This window comes from Rhamphochromis longiceps, linkage group LG8 (assembly GCF_057381845.1).
Source record: "Rhamphochromis longiceps isolate RC_006_pf linkage group LG8, R_longiceps_female_GT1.1, whole genome shotgun sequence".
NCBI lineage: Eukaryota > Metazoa > Chordata > Actinopteri > Cichliformes > Cichlidae > Rhamphochromis > Rhamphochromis longiceps.
The window spans coordinates 23,903,415-23,920,771 of NC_140564.1; the positions used below are offsets into that span (position 1 = coordinate 23,903,415).

Here is a 17,357-nt window from a genome sequence, read left to right on the forward strand (position 1 = left end):
CCATACAGGGACAAAAACCAAAAGATGATTTGTAAATAAAAAGTGTTTTATAATGAATCTACCCCCCCCCCCCAATGAAACCTGTGTATCTATGCAAACAGGGGTTTTCTGTGTATGCACTGCAAATGCCCCAAGCTTCCACATCACACTTTTACTTTTACTTTTTAAATTTCCATTTTCATGTCTCTGGGCCACATGACCTCTTGTATAATACAAATTGTTATTTAAAAAAGCATGAATCATAGCGGGTAGGACATCCCCAGACCTTTCATTTGGATCGTAATTTAGATTATTTTGAGCCTCCAAAATGAATGGTTAAACACATTATTTAAAAAAAAAAAACACGCGTGGGCAATAAAAAAACAACACTATTTTACAAGTCATGGGGTTATTACATGTTTTAGCACGACATTTTAGCTTTCTTACTGAATTAGTCAGTATGAAGCACTAGATGGCAGCAGCCCACTTCCTCATTATAATCCACTGGGCTTTTCATCAGCTCAAATCCACTTTGAGCTGACACCAAAGCAATTTTGTGTGCGTTTTATATCTGGAAATCATTAATTATAGTAAACATGAAGAAGTTTATCGACACTCTCACGAATGAAGGAATTGAAAACTCGACATGAAGTTTAGATATTAAACAAAAGAAATATAAAGCACTTTTGTAAATATGTGAAATCTCATATAAGTTTAATGTGGCTTTTTAAAAAAAATTATCATCATCACTTGCGTTATATTTAGACGATTAAACAAGTACAAAGCCTTCTTAATACAGATGCCAGCGAAGGTAATCAGAAAGAGATGCAAACTCATGTTGGCCCTCCTATTCTCTGTGACGCAACGCAGAGTCCTTGCCTGTTTGCTGCTCCAGTCCTCCAGCTGCCATACAGCCTTTCCATTTCAAACTTACACCGAGCCCCTCCCGTGACTTCTCTCCTGTTAGTGGAGTCCTCCTCCCAGGGCTTCCCCCAGGTGAACACACGCAGAGATTACGCCCAGTCAGGCGCTGCAGGGGGATGACTGGAAGAAGTTGGGTTGTCCAGAGAAACCGGCGGTTCTGACGGTGCTGTTTTAAGAGGAGAGGCGCAGACCTCCAGAAGACACCATGATGTCTGCCGTAGAGACTGGTGTGTACCAGCCCGCGCAGCTTCTCAGCTGGGTCTACATGTCCTTACAAGACACGCCGAGTAGCGCTTTTGACGGCTTCAAAGTCGAGTCGGACTCCTCTCCTCTGGACGTGAGCACCTCCAAGCGCAGCGCAGCTGATCTGAGCTCCAACTATCTCAACAACTTCTTCCATCTGAGCAGTGAGGTAGAACGCATGTGATGCTGTCTCAATCATTAAGTTGCGATGGCAGGTTATTATCTCCGTATTTGGATTAAATCTTTATCTTTAATGTTATTCTTTATTTATTTATTTATTTATTTGCTGCAAGTCTCTCCCTGAATGTTCTTCTCAGATATTTCAGCCTTGGTTACTTTGCTGCCCATACTGCAAACCTCACCTGCATGCCTTCATTTGGGTTGCCCTGCGGTGACTGGGTAGCATATGAATATGCGTTTTGTACCCAGATATAGTGCCTGAGTGTGTTCAGACTGTTCTGGTGTCAGCCAGACGGGGGAATGGTAGGTTGAGAAAGACCTCTCACAAGCTTTCAAAAATGTTAGAGTTAGCCACCCCAGCCCCTTGGCCTCTGCATGGTTAGAGCGGTATACAGTGTTAATTCAGTGCTTAATAAACTACTGACTAATTGAAGAAAGAGATAAGGATTTTTTTTAAACAAACTGAGTACTTTGTGATGTTTTCTTTAAATTTTGACATCTAAATCCACAAGTTTTTACTTGGGACATGAGACATTTCCACATATCTGGCGTGTGTGCTTTAACTTCACGCATGCCAAGATATCTAGTGGTTTGCTGTCTCTTGCATAAGATCTCACTGCTCTAAAGCACATGTGCATCTGACCACAATTCGTTATTGTGCGATGCCTTCAGAGTAAACAGTGTCCGCAGGCTGTTCTTCATGTTGGTTGGCCCTGCAGTGCCATAGCACCCATCTCCTCTAGAAGCACAATGATGCTGATTATGTCGTGCCAGAAGAACCATTTGTAAGAATGCATGACAAAGGCATTTTGTTCTAATGAGGAAATGGACACTATTGGTTCACACAGTAAGGACTGCACATCTGCAGAAATCAAATAAGGTTGGCTACTGTCAGGGAGACAAACAGGAGAATCAATCAGGGTGATGGACTGACAGACCCCGTGAAATGTTCTTTTATAGCAGAGTCACAACAATAACCTTCTGTAACTTTCTGTGTTTTGGGGATATGGCAAACACTCTTGTGTAGAGCTAAAACTGATGAAATGAGTAAAATCAAAAATTAAACAACCATCTGTCAAACAAAAAAGCCAAAATCTGCTAACTCCAAAGTAAAAATCTTACAGTTTTTACCTCTGATAGTTGAGTATTTCTGTGTTTTGATTGATTTTGAAGCTATTTGAATACACTACCTTGGCCTTTTGGAAGTTATGTTGGGCATTACTTATGAGCTTCGGACATTTGTAGACATAGTTAAGAGCGCGTATCAATGGAAAAATAATTATGATTTGTTTGGGTGGGGGGCGTTGCTTTTCTCTGATAGAGCTTGAACAATAATTTCTACAAGAGGACTTCACCTTATGGATCTCTCAACAATATTGTGGATGGCCTGAGCTCACTGGCAGACCATTTCTCAGACCTTTCCCTGTCTCCTGAGACACGGAAGCCCAGCAAAAGGCCGCCACCCAACTACCTATGCCACCTTTGTTTCAACAAAGGACACTACATCAAAGACTGCCCTCAGGTGAGACACACAGTGACACTTTACATCAAACAGCTGCACAATATGTGGCTCATTTGAGCTGTCTATCAAACGCATGTGACGTGCTGCATGAATAATACATTTGTAAAGTAAATGTGATGACAAATCCAACAAATCACATCCAGTTTCTTCGTCACATTTCTAGGTATTCTTTCACAATTGTACTGCACTCAATTTAAACTCTACATTCCAAGTTAGAGTATTATGTTTGTATTATTCTTTTTTTTTTAGTGTGAAATACAGTCCTCAGCACATATTTGAATTAGGTGTACCACCACAGGTTGGTAATGAGCAGCAGATGCCAGATTGGATCTCGGTGCTGGCCTTAATGAAAGATGATAGGTTTTTCTGTGGAACTAGGCACGACCTCCACTCCAAACATGAAAGAAATATTACCAGTGCTTTATGTGCAGCTGTGGTTCCCCATTGATCATGTTCTGAAGGAAATGCTTGACATTTGTTAGGTGTAATAGAAATAATAAAATGACTGATGGACAGGATGTGTCCAAGAAACAAAGAAGCAAAAACTTGAATTTAAAATAGCAGGTCAACTTTTACTAATCAAATGTATCTATATATCCATCCACCCATCCATCCTTTTTTCTGCTTATCCAACTGAATCACACACACACACACACACACTCTCTGTCTAGCGATATATAGATAGATATCTTGTAATACCATGTCACACAGGATATCCCTCTCCAAACATGGCTAGTGATTAGGTAGCTTTTTTTTTTTTTTTTAAAGTAGAAATTGCTTTTTTTTGCAAAATCTGAAAGCAGCAACCTCCTTTTATAATACCACAGACTATAATACTGGGTGATCAGTTTCAGTTATTTTAGTGTTTGTCAAGTTCCATCTATCAGAAAAGCCAAGTTAAACATATTTTTAAGAATATCAATCTCTTTTTGGGGGCGACATATAACAATAGCAGTTTGAGACTTTCAGAAAAAGTCAAAAGAAGATTGCTATTCCATTTGCAGCAAATCATATTTGGCTCCGTTCTGGGAGTTTCCCACCTTTCCATGTGCATGGAAAGTCCAGTATGAGGAGAGCAACAGCAGACCCTCAAGCACAAACAGCATGGAAAAATAAAAATGGGTTAAAAGTTGGTTTGAAGTAGTTATAAGCAGGTTAAAGTTAATTAAATAGTAAACCCAATGTGATCACCTTTTAACAGCTACCAAGATTTTAGGCTGAGATTTTGCACTGAACCAAGACTATGCTAACCGATGCCAAATCACAGTTAATTAGATAAAACATTTAAAGCATGTTATTAATAACACAAGGTAGCCTTTTTTTTAAACTGTGTGACAAATACCTGTTAGGTGTGCTTAAACCCATTTGCTTTCTTGTGAATGGGAATGCTGCTAGCTTTATGTCTGTAAAGCTAGTAGCATAGAAATACTATAGACTGTGAGCCAGTGTTAGCATAAAGACGGGAAATGGGGAGAGCCAGTTTAGCTCTGTCCAAAAGAACACAACTGCTTATAATTACTGGTTTTATGCTTTTTGCAAAAACCAAACATTGTAGATAGCATTACTATGCTTTAGAGGAGCTGGTAGGGAATCTAGTGATTCTACCCTACACCAGTTGCTCTTTTTATGCTAAGCTAAATTAAGCTATCATTCCAGATGACCTACATGTTTTAATGTGAGAGTGATATCAAACTTCTTATCTATTTCTTAATATATAAGGAACAAACACATTCTCCAAACAATTCTTTCACTCAAAAACAATGAGTACGAATCTCTTTTTTCTCCCTCGAGTTTGATCGTTCTCTCCTAAAGTCTTGACTCTGCCAACACATGGTAGATTAGTGTACTCTAGCACAGAATACAGCCCATATAGGAATGTAAGGAATGCTGACAGCACATGTGCAGTGACTTTATAGCTCTTCGCACATTCACATCTGTGAACACCTGCCAATTGCTATGAAAAGTAGGTGTATATTCTGTATTTTTCTTTGGTGTCATGAATCACATCTTCATCTAAGTGTATCAAAGAAGGTCCTAATCACACACTTTAAAGCCACAGACACTTGGTAGAAATATTGACAACACTTCCTGTTATGCTAAAGCATGGGCTAACACAGAAATTAAGATAACTATACATTATCAGATCCACAAATACAAATCAGGAATGTGTTTGGACTGTGGACGAAGCTGTAGCAACCAGTGAAAGTGGGTAAATGTAGAAACTTAACACAACAGGCTACGAGTGGAGCTCTAACGAAGCAGCAGTAACTATTGTGCCGTTGTGCTTTACACAACTTGAGGTTTAGAATTTTTATGAGATAAGCTGCGTCACAATCTTCATCTGTAAGTTGTGATTATCTGTTTGTACCTTGGTGTATTGTGAGTAAGTCTTTAGGCTGAGTCTGACGCTAGGAGACAGGGAACATTTTGTGGAGCTGCAGTGGATAGGAATCAAAGGATGTCATGGCTCAGTAAGATGAGAGAAGGATCCACACAGGAAGTCTGTGCCTGAAGCCTTAAAAGCATTTTCTGGAACATCAAGTCTAAAATTATACGACAAATACATGGCAGGTAATGAAAAAAAATAAAAAGTTTTAGGTATAAGAGAAAATGCTAATGCTGCCATTTGGCATTTCAATAGTTAACATCGTGCTGACAGCACTGTGGAGCGTTGGGTTACTTGCTTCATGAGACGATTGAAACGTCAAAGGAATTGTCAGAGATATTTACGATTCTGCTTTATTGCTATACTCTTTAAATTATGCAAAATCTGGAAACCATTTTTCCTCCTGGCTTTTTGCCACTCTTGCTCTGCTTTAGAAAAATGATGTCAGATTTTATCATGTGTTGCTAGTATTTCAGACCCAAAGGGATGATTACGGAGCTGTCGCCATGACAAAAGGTCTCTTTAGTTGAAGTTGTGATGAACGTTCGTCTGAAGCTGTGCCTAATCAACAAACTGCTTTTTGTTCTCGCTGGTTGGAATCTGAGGCATTTTTAGCCAACTGAAGTTTAGTATGCTTTTAGTATGCTTTTGATGTCTTAGGATTGCAGAAAAATAGTTTTAAAAAAGTTAAAAATCCTTCATACTATATTGTCTTTAAGATTCACATTTCCAAGCAAACGACAGGTACTCATCGAGGGTTTACGTGGTTTTTCCCTTTAACTTAGGGTCACATTTTAATGTCCTCATCCCAGTTAAGTAGCTCGACCTGCTTACAGTAAAGAAAGTACACAAGTGACAGAGTGCTGACAGTAAATGGGTGCGTGGTGGGAAGGGCCTGTGATAAATAAGGAGAGCATTGTTTCTGCAGAGGGGCTGTGGAACCAAAGGTCAGGAAGTCAGGCTGTATTGTTCGCACAGTGCTGCTTGGCTGGAGTCATCTCTGTCTCTCTCGCCTTTCTGTCAGTGCAGGGCAGTGGCGAACGAACTCTAGCTACACTGAGATGACTGCATCCGTTTTTGCAAACTTCTGGGTAACATAGGAAGTGCATGTAGGTCTTTACTGTTACAGTTTAATCACACTTGAATGGAGGGGAAAAGTCTGCTTTGAAAATTAGTTGCAGAGATTACAAAAGAAACTTCTTGATCTGATCATTGGCCTTTGAACATAAACATATTTTTAGTTCTCAGTCTTTTTAGTCTGTGCTGCGCCACTTATATGTCCAACATTTAACATAATGTTAATTTGTTGTGTTTGCACTTTCTATTTTTAGATGTAAGACAAGATACACAGTGTTAATAATTATCATGCAAGCTAATGATAGGCAGATGTTTTATTTTTATTTTTGGATCAACACAGTCCAGCTGTTTGCTTGTGTTTAAAGTCTTTTAGCTAGACGTAGATCTATATGTTTGCATACAGGCATACAGGCCAGTCAGCATTCTGATCTTGGCAATGATGCATTTACCAAAAAACCAAAAGTTTAAACATAAAACAGTATTCAACTGTATTTGGTACTTCTGAGAAATGTAATTTGACTATAAAATGAAATTACAGGAGGATGATCTCAATATTTACAAAGTTTTTAATTGACTGAAATTAGGTGAGTATCAGATTCGTTTTGGGCTGGATAAAGTGAACGACGCTGAACTGGACAATCTCATGTAACCCTGTCTGATTACTGTTGCTGTGGTCCTTTTGTTTTCACTGGTGATAACTGTCTTATCTACACACAATATCCTGCCTGGCACTTCTGGTTAAACATCTGCTGAGGATGATGCAAAAGATAGGGGAAACCCTGGAATTCAGGATAGATAGCCTTCATATGATAAAGAGTATCGTCGGCTCAAGGCTAAGGAACACATATAGGAAAAATGCTGTAGAGATCACTTTTATTATGGTTCCATGTTTTTAATATTTTCCTAAATGTTACTCAAACACATATTGAACTGAAATTGGACATATTTTGCTGTTCCAACCCACCATCTGTTCCTGTCATTCAGTCTTTTGAGAAACATAATACCTATAGTTCAGTGGAGCTCAGTCAGATTCTGGACCAATCAAATGGCTTGGTCCCCCCCAGACTCCTGCATTTGAGAAAGATGCATAGAAAATGTCCATATGTCTGTGTGATAATCATTCTCCTTGCTCTGTGTGCTTTCAACACTGGGTCTGATTGATTAAAACTCTACAGCACTACAGAACCAGTCATCTGCTCTTTGGCCTCCAGATGTTTGTATCTAATCATATTCATGTTGGATTAAAGAAAAGTTCATCCACTCTGTGTTTCAAATGTGCAACATTTGTAGAAAAGCTTTGCAGAAAGATCACAGCTTCGGGCTGTATCTGCATAAAAGAATCTTTTGACATCTTGATGTTTCCGTAAGTGGAACATTTGGCCTTGATTTGCTCTGGAAAAGAGGAAACACCATTGTGTAAGACATAAGTCAGCATCTACTGGCCAGGAAGAGACTGATATCTTATTTCCTCGAATCACTGCTCTGTGGTTTGAGCCCACGGTCGTGGTGAAGCTGCTAGAAAAACTTTATTAAACTCAGGATGAGAATAGAAGTTTTGAGTTGAGGACCTATGACACAGTGAGAGCAGCAGCGCACGAACCAAACAGCTTCATCTATTCAAAACGAGTCAAAGTAAAGCAAGTTAGAGCAATTCTTCAGAGAACAGTGCATAAGTCGACACATCCTATATTTTAAGTGGTAGGCACGCCACTAGGTTTGCAAAAGACTGGCATATTTGTTTGTTATGGAGTTTTTATCCTTTTTTTTTATTTAGATGGACTACAGCTGATGTATCAGATGTTAAATTATTATTTCATTATTTCTTCATAACAGCTGTGAACCCCTAGGGCATCCAAACTTACTCAGATGTGTTGATTATTTATGAATTGGAACATTTGTTTCAGTTTTTAAAATATGCACTATGGTGAAAAAGACAGCCTTGTAAAAGTTGCTCAGGTTTAAAAGTAGGCACGTTGTAATGTTATCACTTTTAAAATAAGCAGCTGCTCAACAAACTAGAATCCAGCCTAAGATGATGTCTTCTAATTAGTTTTGTTTGACAAATGCTGCTAAAGCCCTAAATATTTGTTTGATAATCACATAAAACTAAAAAGCAGCACATCGTCATATTTGAGAAGCCATAACCAGTTGAATTTTGGTTTACTGCTGCCATCAAATTTGTCCTCTTAAAAACGCAGCTGTTTTAATAGTCTCTCTTTGGGGCTCGTGGGAATTGAGGCATTTGTTGCTCTTAACCCTCCTGGAGAGTTGATTTCACAAGATAATGAAAACTATCTCTTAAATCAGCACAAGAGTCTTTAAAACACAGGCGACCTTTTGCTGCGGTGGTCAGCCCAGGCATGATTGTGTTGTTTTGCTTTGCTTAACAGCTGGACTTCTCCATGGATGCTGTGGGGGTCTGACACAAATTAAACCCAGCGAGGGACAGAGTGTGGTGGGTTTGTTAGTGTGGAGTAATTGACCACATGGTATCCAGTCGGCTTAGCTGTGCTGAGTTCTCCAGGATGAATTCTCTCGTGGGGGTATGGGAGTAGGGGAGAGTGAATGAGGGACTGGCGAATGGAGACGGGGGAGGGGGGGGGGGGGAATTTGGAGTAGTCCATTGTTTATCCTGATGGTTTCCAGATGATGGCAGAGGGAGGCAGCCACCTCCTGGGTCTCTCTCACCAGGCTACAAGGATCTGGGCCAAGCTTATCTGCTGCAGCCTACAAATCTGGCTTTACATCCCTCTATGCAGTCTGGGGCTAATTTAAATAAGACAACATAAGTATTGGCTGTGAAACTGAATATGTTATAATTCACATAATAAATGAATTTCACAACTTATTTATCTTAAAAGAGTTTCTCACATGTGGTTTCAGACTGAAAGGTTTTGGGGTTTTAGGCCTGCTGTTTGTTTCTATGTGTTTTATTTTCTGTGTATGACAAAGAAAATTGAATTGAATGAAAATTGTTCTCAGAAACTGCACCAAGTCTAAAAAACACAGGCAATGGAAGTAAAGTAACCTCTGCAAACAAAGACCAAACCCAGCTGCCTTAGCTGATATTAGTAGTGCTGCAGTCCTTAACTTTTCTACATATCAGGAATGCAGATTTTGATATAGCACACAGCAGAAGGAGAAGATAGCTTCTGCTGTGTGCTATATCAGGAACTGCTTCAAAGGCAATTACTTCAAATGGCTTGTAACTTGCTGTAAAAATGCTGCCTAAATGAAATGAAAGGCATAAGAAGGCGTAACTTAATTACACGTACTATTTACACATGGACACAACTGTGTACAGGCTTTTTACTGAAAATCTTAAGCCTCATCAGTAATGGTCTCAGTGGGAGGGGGGCTGTCAAGAAGCCATTCTTAAGGAAGGGAAACAGGCGGAAAAGGATGAGATATGCCAAATTACACAAGAACTGGACTGAAAATCAGTTGCAACAGGTCTTGTGGAGTGATGAATTTAAATTTGAAATGTCTGATTCAAAACAGCATCAGTATGTAAGGAGGAGGTGGAACAGTGAGTGTCAACAGTAATCTATAAAACATGGTGGAGACTCTGGTTTTGGGCTGTATTTCAGTCAGTGGTGTTAGAGATTGTGTCAGAACTGATGAAATGAAGAGCGCAGAAATGTATTTTCAAAGATTTATCCACCATGCAAAACCATCTGGAAAGCATCTGTTTGTCAGTGGCTTCATTTTTGAGGATGACAGTGATCCCAAACACGCTACCAATAAAGTAAAAGCTTATCTGGATAGAAAAAAACACAGTGGGATAGTGTAAGTCATGGATTGGCCTCCCCAGAGCCCAGACCTTAACATTTTTGAAGCAGTGTGCAATCATCTTCACAGAGAACAGAGCAAAAGGCAGCCAACATCTAAAGAAGAGCTTTGAATGTCCTTCAAATAGCCTGGAGAAGTATTCCTGAAGCCTACTTAAAGAAATTACAAGAAAGAATAAAGTCTTACTAAGAGAGTTCAGCCTGATGTGTGTATATACAGTGTCATATGTATGCGAAAATGGCCCACTGATCTGATGGATTCAGTCAATCTTTCCTGCTTTCCATTGAGAGTGTCCATTCACTTCCAGGTCAAAAGTGTGTTTTCATTTGTTGGCTGTCAGTGTGACATCTTTGATCAGGGCAGTGGAAACTACAGCGTGTGCAGTGCCCCTCGCTGCCCTGTGGGCTCCAGACTTTAGGTAGAGTTTGTTTTGCTTGTTTTGAAGAGTGAAAGCTGTTTCCTTCTTCAGGAAAACGATAATCTGTCTGCTGTCTCTGTATGCTTGAGAACAAGGGCAAGCATCAAAAGCGATCTCCCATAGTGCCCCTTGGTGGCCGAATGAGGCAAACACATGCTTCAAAATGATTCACAGCGCATTTAGCAGTTAGAGATTTGGCTGATGGAACTTCACAACCTGTTTTCACATATTAAGGCCTGGAAATGAATAAAATTGGAAATGATCAGTGAGAAGCTTTGAACCTGACATATGTTTCTGCGGTGAAATAAAAGCAAAGCATTATGTGAACTTCTCTGTTGTTGTGGATTCAGGCCTGATTCGATCTTAATTTTGACTTGCCCTACTTTTCATCCAAGATGCTTTTAATTCAAACCAGTCTTGTCGAGAGGATTTTCTTTTTTCTTTTCGGTGATGGGCTTAGAATTTTGTCATGTTACACCAGTGCAGAGTTCATCTGGGTTTTATTTCCTCCCTGCTAAGGTCTTTGTGTTCTGATTGGAGGATTGTGGCCAGCTGGGAGGGATGACTGATAGCCTAAGGTATTTGTCCTATAGAAGTAAGCCCTCTCCAATTGGTCCCTCCGCAGGCTAGGGCCTCCTTTACAGTCTCCTGGGAACACAGCTGGAGGGAGGGAGTTCATTTCTAATGGGAAAGCTGAGACTCTTTTTGTGTTCAGCAAATAAATTACAACATACAATATCATCTAACATCTTTGGAATTAACCACTGAAACTTTTCTGTTTGCTTTCATAGAACCAAGAGCCTTGTAATTTCCTACAATATCCCTCTAAAATAAGTTTCCTTTGATTAGATTACTTTGTAATATAAGTCAATCCTTTTAGGATTGTTAAAGCACCAAAGCAAATCATTTGACAAAACATAATCATCCCATTGCTGAAAAAAAAAAAAAAAACCCTCTCGATAAATTCTCCTGACCACCAACAGTTCTGCTATCAGGATGTTTTATAATTACATGAAGCTTTGAACTGGCTGCCATGCAAAGAAAAAATGGGTCATTGCATAGGTTTCCCCCGTTAAAAGCGGTGATAGACATGTATAATTTTTCTTCTTTTCAGGCTCGACCCAAAGGCGAGGGCCTGACCCCTTATCAGGGAAAAAAGAGGTGTTTTGGAGAGTATAAATGTCCAAAATGCAAGAGGAAGTGGATGAGCGGGAACTCCTGGGCCAACATGGGACAAGAATGTATCAAGTGCCACATCAACGTTTACCCTCACAAGCAGGTAATGCATCAGAACACAGGGCATCAGGAGACTGGGACAGCTCATTGGTCCTGCACATCAAATCTTTACATGTATTCAATCTATGCAATCAAATCCACTTTTTTGTAGCTTGACCATTGAGGCCAGGACTGACTTTAAAAAGGTGAATTGTTCAAATTTTGGATACATTAGCTGCAGATACCTCTGTCTTATCCTTATATAAGCTTACAAATGGCATAGCTTGTCTGTTTCTCATGTCTTTCTTGGACCTAGGACTAATTGGCAATTTCTGTGTATGCAGGTCATTAATTTCCAGTTTCTTTGTTCCAGAGACCTCTGGAGAAGCCGGATGGGTTGGATGTGTCTGACCAGAGTAAAGAGCATCCGCAGCACCTGTGTGAAAAATGCAAAGTCCTTGGCTACTACTGCCGCCGAGTGCAATAACACATTCAGTTTGCCTAACACACTGCTCCAAAGCTTCATGAAACACACATAGCTACGACAGCTATATTTTAGTTACTAAAGATACAACATCTATAGTGCAGTAATGCATCTCACGCTTTCATGAAATACCCTCTGACTCTGGTTTCAGTAGTATCAGTGGAGATTGTGTTTGCTGGGTTCTTGTAAGATACTCGGTTTTCATTATGTGAATATTCATTTGAAGTCTGAACTTTGAGCCAACTGTGAATTAAGAAACTTTACTTTCTTCACTTGTGAGCAACTTCTTGGAACAGCTTTCATATAGAGGTTCTTTTACATGTGTGTATATTTCAGAAATAACTTAAATGTTTTTGTATAAAATATGCAAGTCTACCAAGACGGTTATGCAGTAATAATGTATATCTGCCTTGTCCTCTGTATTATTAGTATTGGTGGGTACATCATTTTTCTAATATATGTTTTAAGCCATACTATTTTGTTGAATATTACTCTTTGTGAAGGAATATATTAGTCAACTAACATTAAGTTCTTTTATACTACGTGCTACAGTTTATGGGGAAAACACTCGTCAGGTAGTTTGTGGCTCCAAAGTTTTAAATATGCAGTGTAGAAATTTTTCTAATAGTAACTTACAGCAACTGTATTTTGGCACCCAGTGCTAAAAGACTCGCCAAAGTGCTTATGGTCATAATGTAGTATATAACATGTGACAGTAAAAAAAAGTGAATGTAACAAACGGTGATAAGTGAAGGGTTGCATGTGAGTGGTGCTTTTCAGGGTATTTTTCACTGGACTTGCTAATAAATGAGTATGGAACAGAAATACCCTTTAACTTGTAAACTGTGTTAAATTTAATGTGCCTTCATTTGTATAACCCATGAGATGGATGCTTCTCTATTGAAATATTTGCATTAAAATTGATTTAAACGTGATCGGTTTCTGATCTCATCTCTACATCTCAAGTAAGGATGTAAGCACATCATATCATGAGGGGGGACTACAGAGAATAACTTACTGATATATGGCTTCAGTATCATCAAATACAATCACAGGTAATCTTATAATTAAAAAAATAAAATGATCTGCCTCCATCCATCCATCGCATCCTCTTTTGTCACACCAAGCCTGTGTGTTCTTCCTCTTTTCCTCCTGCCTAACAACTCTAAATTTCCACATTCTGTGAACATCTGTCAGCCTGTCCATTACACTATATACAAGAGATCAATGTAGAGTGAAGTGAATCCTAACTTCACGTTAAACTCATGTCATTCCTATCACATCTCAGTCATTTTGTTGCCCACATACACTTTCTGCCACTCTTTTTTTCTTCATACAATACCATAGCTCCTCTCTTTGTACCTCATTGTATTTTTTTTTTTTTTACATATACAAATTGTACCTGCTTCTGAACTTCTCCTCAGGATAGTTCAGAAAGAATATTTTCCCAACATCTCCAATAAAATGTAGGCACTACTGAAATAAGTTTTATTTCAGCCAGTTTGCTGACGTGCAAAATTTCATTTTTAAGGAAATTTTAAATTTTTACACCTTTGTTAAAAATCACATGTTTAGAAAAGGGTTTTGTTTTTACAAATGTATGCCCCTTTTTTGCAAAATTAGTTCAAGTTTATATTGCTAAATTCACAAGCTTTGTCACATATTAGGGTCATTCATTATTTTTTATCCATCAAGTTCACATTTAAAGCAAACACGTGTGTTGGCCATTACTTGAGTAATACAGCATATAAACACAAAAACCTAAACAAAAAATGTTCTGAAATGATCTGTCAGCAAACAGAGATAGCACCCTGTTCGCTGACTGAAGAAAGACCCTCTTTCACTCTTGCATTTATTGAAATTACAGCAGGAGATGAGACTACGGACACGTCCACACGGAGTCTAGTCGAGCTGTCCACAGTCTGTGATAGTGATCTTCTTGGAGGTTCGCCCAGTCCGTGAACCGTAAGACTCCGCTCTCTTGACTACATCCATTCCCTCCTTCACGCTGCCAAAGACAACATGCTTGCCATCCAGCCTAAATGAAGAAGACGCTTATTTTAATATAGCTGCCCTGGATAATGACATGATCCATGAAGCACCTAAGGAGTCTGACCGACTCACATTTTATTAGGTGGAGGCACAGACTGATGAAGAAGAACTTCACTAGCTTCATCTCCTACATTTTATGTTTATCAGTACGTACCATTGTGTTTCAGCTGTGCAGATGAAGAACTGGGATCCATTGGTGTTTGGTCCAGCATTGGCCATAGACAAGATACCTTACAATTGAACAAATTCATTCATTAAAGTACGTATTTTCACTTAAGCCACACATCTACACAACATATTATATTATATACAGTGTTGGGGAGTAACGGAATACATGTACCGCCGTTACGTATTTAGAATACAAAATATGAGTAACTGTATTCCGTTACAGTTACCGTTTAAAAAGGTGGTATTCAGAATACAGTTACTTTGTTGAAATAAATGGATTACACTGCGGTTTTTTCCTGTTTCATTTTGTCGCGGGTCAGGACTGTTTGGGTTTTGTTTGACAGCTACGTTCTTTCGTTCCAGGCGGCAGCGTTACGGTTGCCATGGTTACAGGGCGACGCTCTCTCTCTCTTTCTGCGACTGTGTGTTTCCTGGGTGAGAGAGCGCCTTTTCGTTGTTGTTGTTGTGCTAAGCTAACAGGCAGAATGCTACAAGCATAGCTCTAAAGAATGTAGCATCATGGGCAGTGTAGTCCGTGTTGCAGGGAGAATGGACTGCCATACACGTTATGTGTCTGTGAGCGCGAGGAGGGAGAAAAAGGCGAGTGGAAAGGTACGAGTTGTCGTCGAGGAAAAACGGGAGCTGGAAACATGTAAATATAATAATAACCACTGCAGCCAAGAAGAGTGCCTGACGAGCCCAGTTGTAAGTAAGCTATTAAGACTCGACTGTACACCGTGTTCGTGTTTTCCTCCGAAAACAATAAGTTCCGCTGGAGCAGTCTTTCAACGCCTCTCTCTGTCTCTCGCAAGAAAAATTGACCCACACAACAAAGTAAAGCTATTTTTCGGCTATGAGCCGACAGGGACCCCGCCGTATTAGTCAGAGGTCCCTTTACTACAGTTCGGAGTCGCGGACCTTCAGTAATAGTAATAAATCACACAGCAATAGTACATTCACGTTGTTGTAAAAAGCACGATAATATATTAAGTAATCCAAAGTATTCAGAATACGTTACTCTCATTGAGTAACGTAACGGAATACGTTACAGAATACATTTTGGGGCATGTATTCTGTATTGGAATACATTTTAAAAGTAACCTTCCCAACACTGATTATATAGCACACTCAAATATCACCGTCAGAAAATCCACCATTTAAAATGTTGCCACCTGGTGGCAGAAGACAAATGTGACTATCCCACATTACAATGGAGGACAGCATTGGGTAATTTTCCAGTAAATTGATACAAAAAAAAAAAATAAATAAATAAATAACAATCACAGTACCCATAATATTTACAGAATTGCTAAATTTAACTTGAGATGCATGCATATTTAATCTGGTCATGGCCCATCTCATTTTTGCTCTGGAAAATTACAATTTACTCCATTTACTACCAGCAAAACACCAGTCACAAACACTGTAGCCTGAGATTGTACCATCATGTGTAGTATATCACATTGTGCTGTATATGCATTATATTAGATGCAATGTATTATAACCTGTAAGAGTGTATTTGGTTTTGTACAACCCCATCGTCCTTTTGGTTCCCAAGGAAAAACTGAAATGATGTAAATACTTGCCTGGCCCAGTGTGCTTCAGTTGGAAGTTCTCGTCGGGAAACGTCCTTCCGTAGATCGATTTTCCTCCAGTTCCGTTGTGGTTCGTGAAGTCTCCACCCTGAAAACACAAAACGTGTGACTGTAATTGGACCCTCATAGGACACAGGAAAACAAAAGGAGAGAAACATTAAAGCCTACCTGGCACATGAACTGAGGGATCACTCTGTGGAAAATTGAACCCTTATAACCAAAGCCATGCTCTCCTGTGCACAGCGCTCGGAAGTTTTCTGCAAGAGAGCCTTCATGTCAGTGTCTGCCTTCTTATGTTTGAATCCACACAGTAGACAGAACAGTTACGTTAGAATAAAGCACAAGCAAAATCCTAAACAGCAGAGTTATTTTTTCTTAGACTTTTCGATATTTATTAGCAACCCTGAAATATTTCTGATGAAATCTTCCTAAAAGATGAAAAAGTGTGCCTGTAACAGTGTAAGAATGCCACAAACTGCTCAGTTATCAACAGAACAGAATAAAATTTGCAGCCTTTTTGATGATCATGAGTCTCACCTTTTAAATTTGTGGTTCTAGTTTAAATGTGGCAATCTCCTGTTTTTCAGGTTTAACATAAAAAAAGTGAATAACAATCTTTTATCTTCTGTTGTGACAACACATTGTTATTCTCTTAGAATGTTTCTTCTGATTTACAAACCAAATAGGCAAGCTTTGGCAGAAAGTAAAAAAAAAAAACCTGTTCTAACATAATCAAAGTGACAACCTGTCGATTCACACACACATTTGGTGTGTCAAGTTAAACTTAGTCAAGTTCAGGTACACCATCATCTTTTCTTTAAGTCTGAGTAGATCAGATACTCGTTCCAGCTTGTTTGGTGTTTAAGGAGGAAGAGAACATCAGATACCTGCAGTTTTGGGCACGACTTCTGCGTTGAGCTGCAAAAGAAAAAGAAGCAGCCAGAAGGCATTTTTTTTAAATTTTTAAATCTGGGGAGAGTAAATCAGCGACTGTGTGAGGACATCGAACTGAAACATTAACATGCAAACTAATACAAGCAGTGTCAACACTTATTTTTAACCTACTCACCTCGAAGGTAACTCTGCCAAGAGGCTCTTTGTCAGCGGCAATGTCAAAGTACACCAGCGGGTTTTTGTTCGCTGCCGCTGGGCCGCTGCTGTACAGACGCGCGGCTGTAAACGCTAAAGAGCAAAACTTCATCCTGTTTGACAGAAGCAACATCTTTATAAACTCACTGTGATGCAATAACTCAACGCAGGTGGACCAACAGTGACCTACAATCACGCTTACATGCGCGAGAGGAGGAAGCTGACTACGCAAC

The 17,357-nt window shown here is 39.4% G+C and overlaps 2 protein-coding genes across 2 annotated transcripts; one reads left to right on the forward strand and one right to left on the reverse strand.

Moving 5' to 3' along the window:
* Nucleotides 1-864: 864 nt before the first annotated feature.
* Nucleotides 865-13,155, forward strand: LOC146663722 (zinc finger CCHC domain-containing protein 24-like). The gene is made up of 4 exons (XM_085416602.1): nt 865-1,315; nt 2,648-2,848; nt 11,636-11,800; nt 12,110-13,155. The coding sequence occupies exons 1-4, from the start codon at nt 1,109-1,111 to the stop codon at nt 12,221-12,223; spliced, it is 687 nt and encodes a 228-aa protein (XP_085272728.1). The 5' UTR covers nt 865-1,108; the 3' UTR covers nt 12,224-13,155.
* A 539-nt stretch (nt 13,156-13,694) lies between these two features.
* Nucleotides 13,695-17,348, reverse strand: ppifb (peptidylprolyl isomerase Fb). Its single transcript, XM_085416603.1, has 6 exons — nt 17,105-17,348; nt 16,923-16,953; nt 16,204-16,292; nt 16,027-16,123; nt 14,427-14,502; nt 13,695-14,258 (listed from the first exon to the last, which is right to left on the reverse strand). The coding sequence occupies exons 1-6, from the start codon at nt 17,255-17,257 to the stop codon at nt 14,123-14,125; spliced, it is 582 nt and encodes a 193-aa protein (XP_085272729.1). The 5' UTR covers nt 17,258-17,348; the 3' UTR covers nt 13,695-14,122.
* Between the last annotated feature and the right edge of the window lie 9 nt (nt 17,349-17,357).

Excerpts from the sequence above, each read along its gene's own strand:
- LOC146663722 (XM_085416602.1), top strand. The coding sequence starts at position 1,109 with ATGATGTCTGCCGTAGAGACTGGTGTGTACCAGCCCGCGCAGCTTCTC. Across the intron at positions 2,849-11,635 it reads ACATCAAAGACTGCCCTCAG|GCTCGACCCAAAGGCGAGGG; the intron begins GTGAGACACACA and ends TCTTCTTTTCAG. Across the intron at positions 11,801-12,109 it reads ACGTTTACCCTCACAAGCAG|AGACCTCTGGAGAAGCCGGA; the intron begins GTAATGCATCAG and ends TCTTTGTTCCAG.
- ppifb (XM_085416603.1), bottom strand. The coding sequence starts at position 17,257 with ATGTTGCTTCTGTCAAACAGGATGAAGTTTTGCTCTTTAGCGTTTACA. Across the intron at positions 16,954-17,104 it reads TTGGCAGAGTTACCTTCGAG|CTCAACGCAGAAGTCGTGCC; the intron begins GTGAGTAGGTTA and ends TTTCTTTTGCAG. Across the intron at positions 14,503-16,026 it reads ACTGAAGCACACTGGGCCAG|GTATCTTGTCTATGGCCAAT; the intron begins GCAAGTATTTAC and ends TTCAATTGTAAG.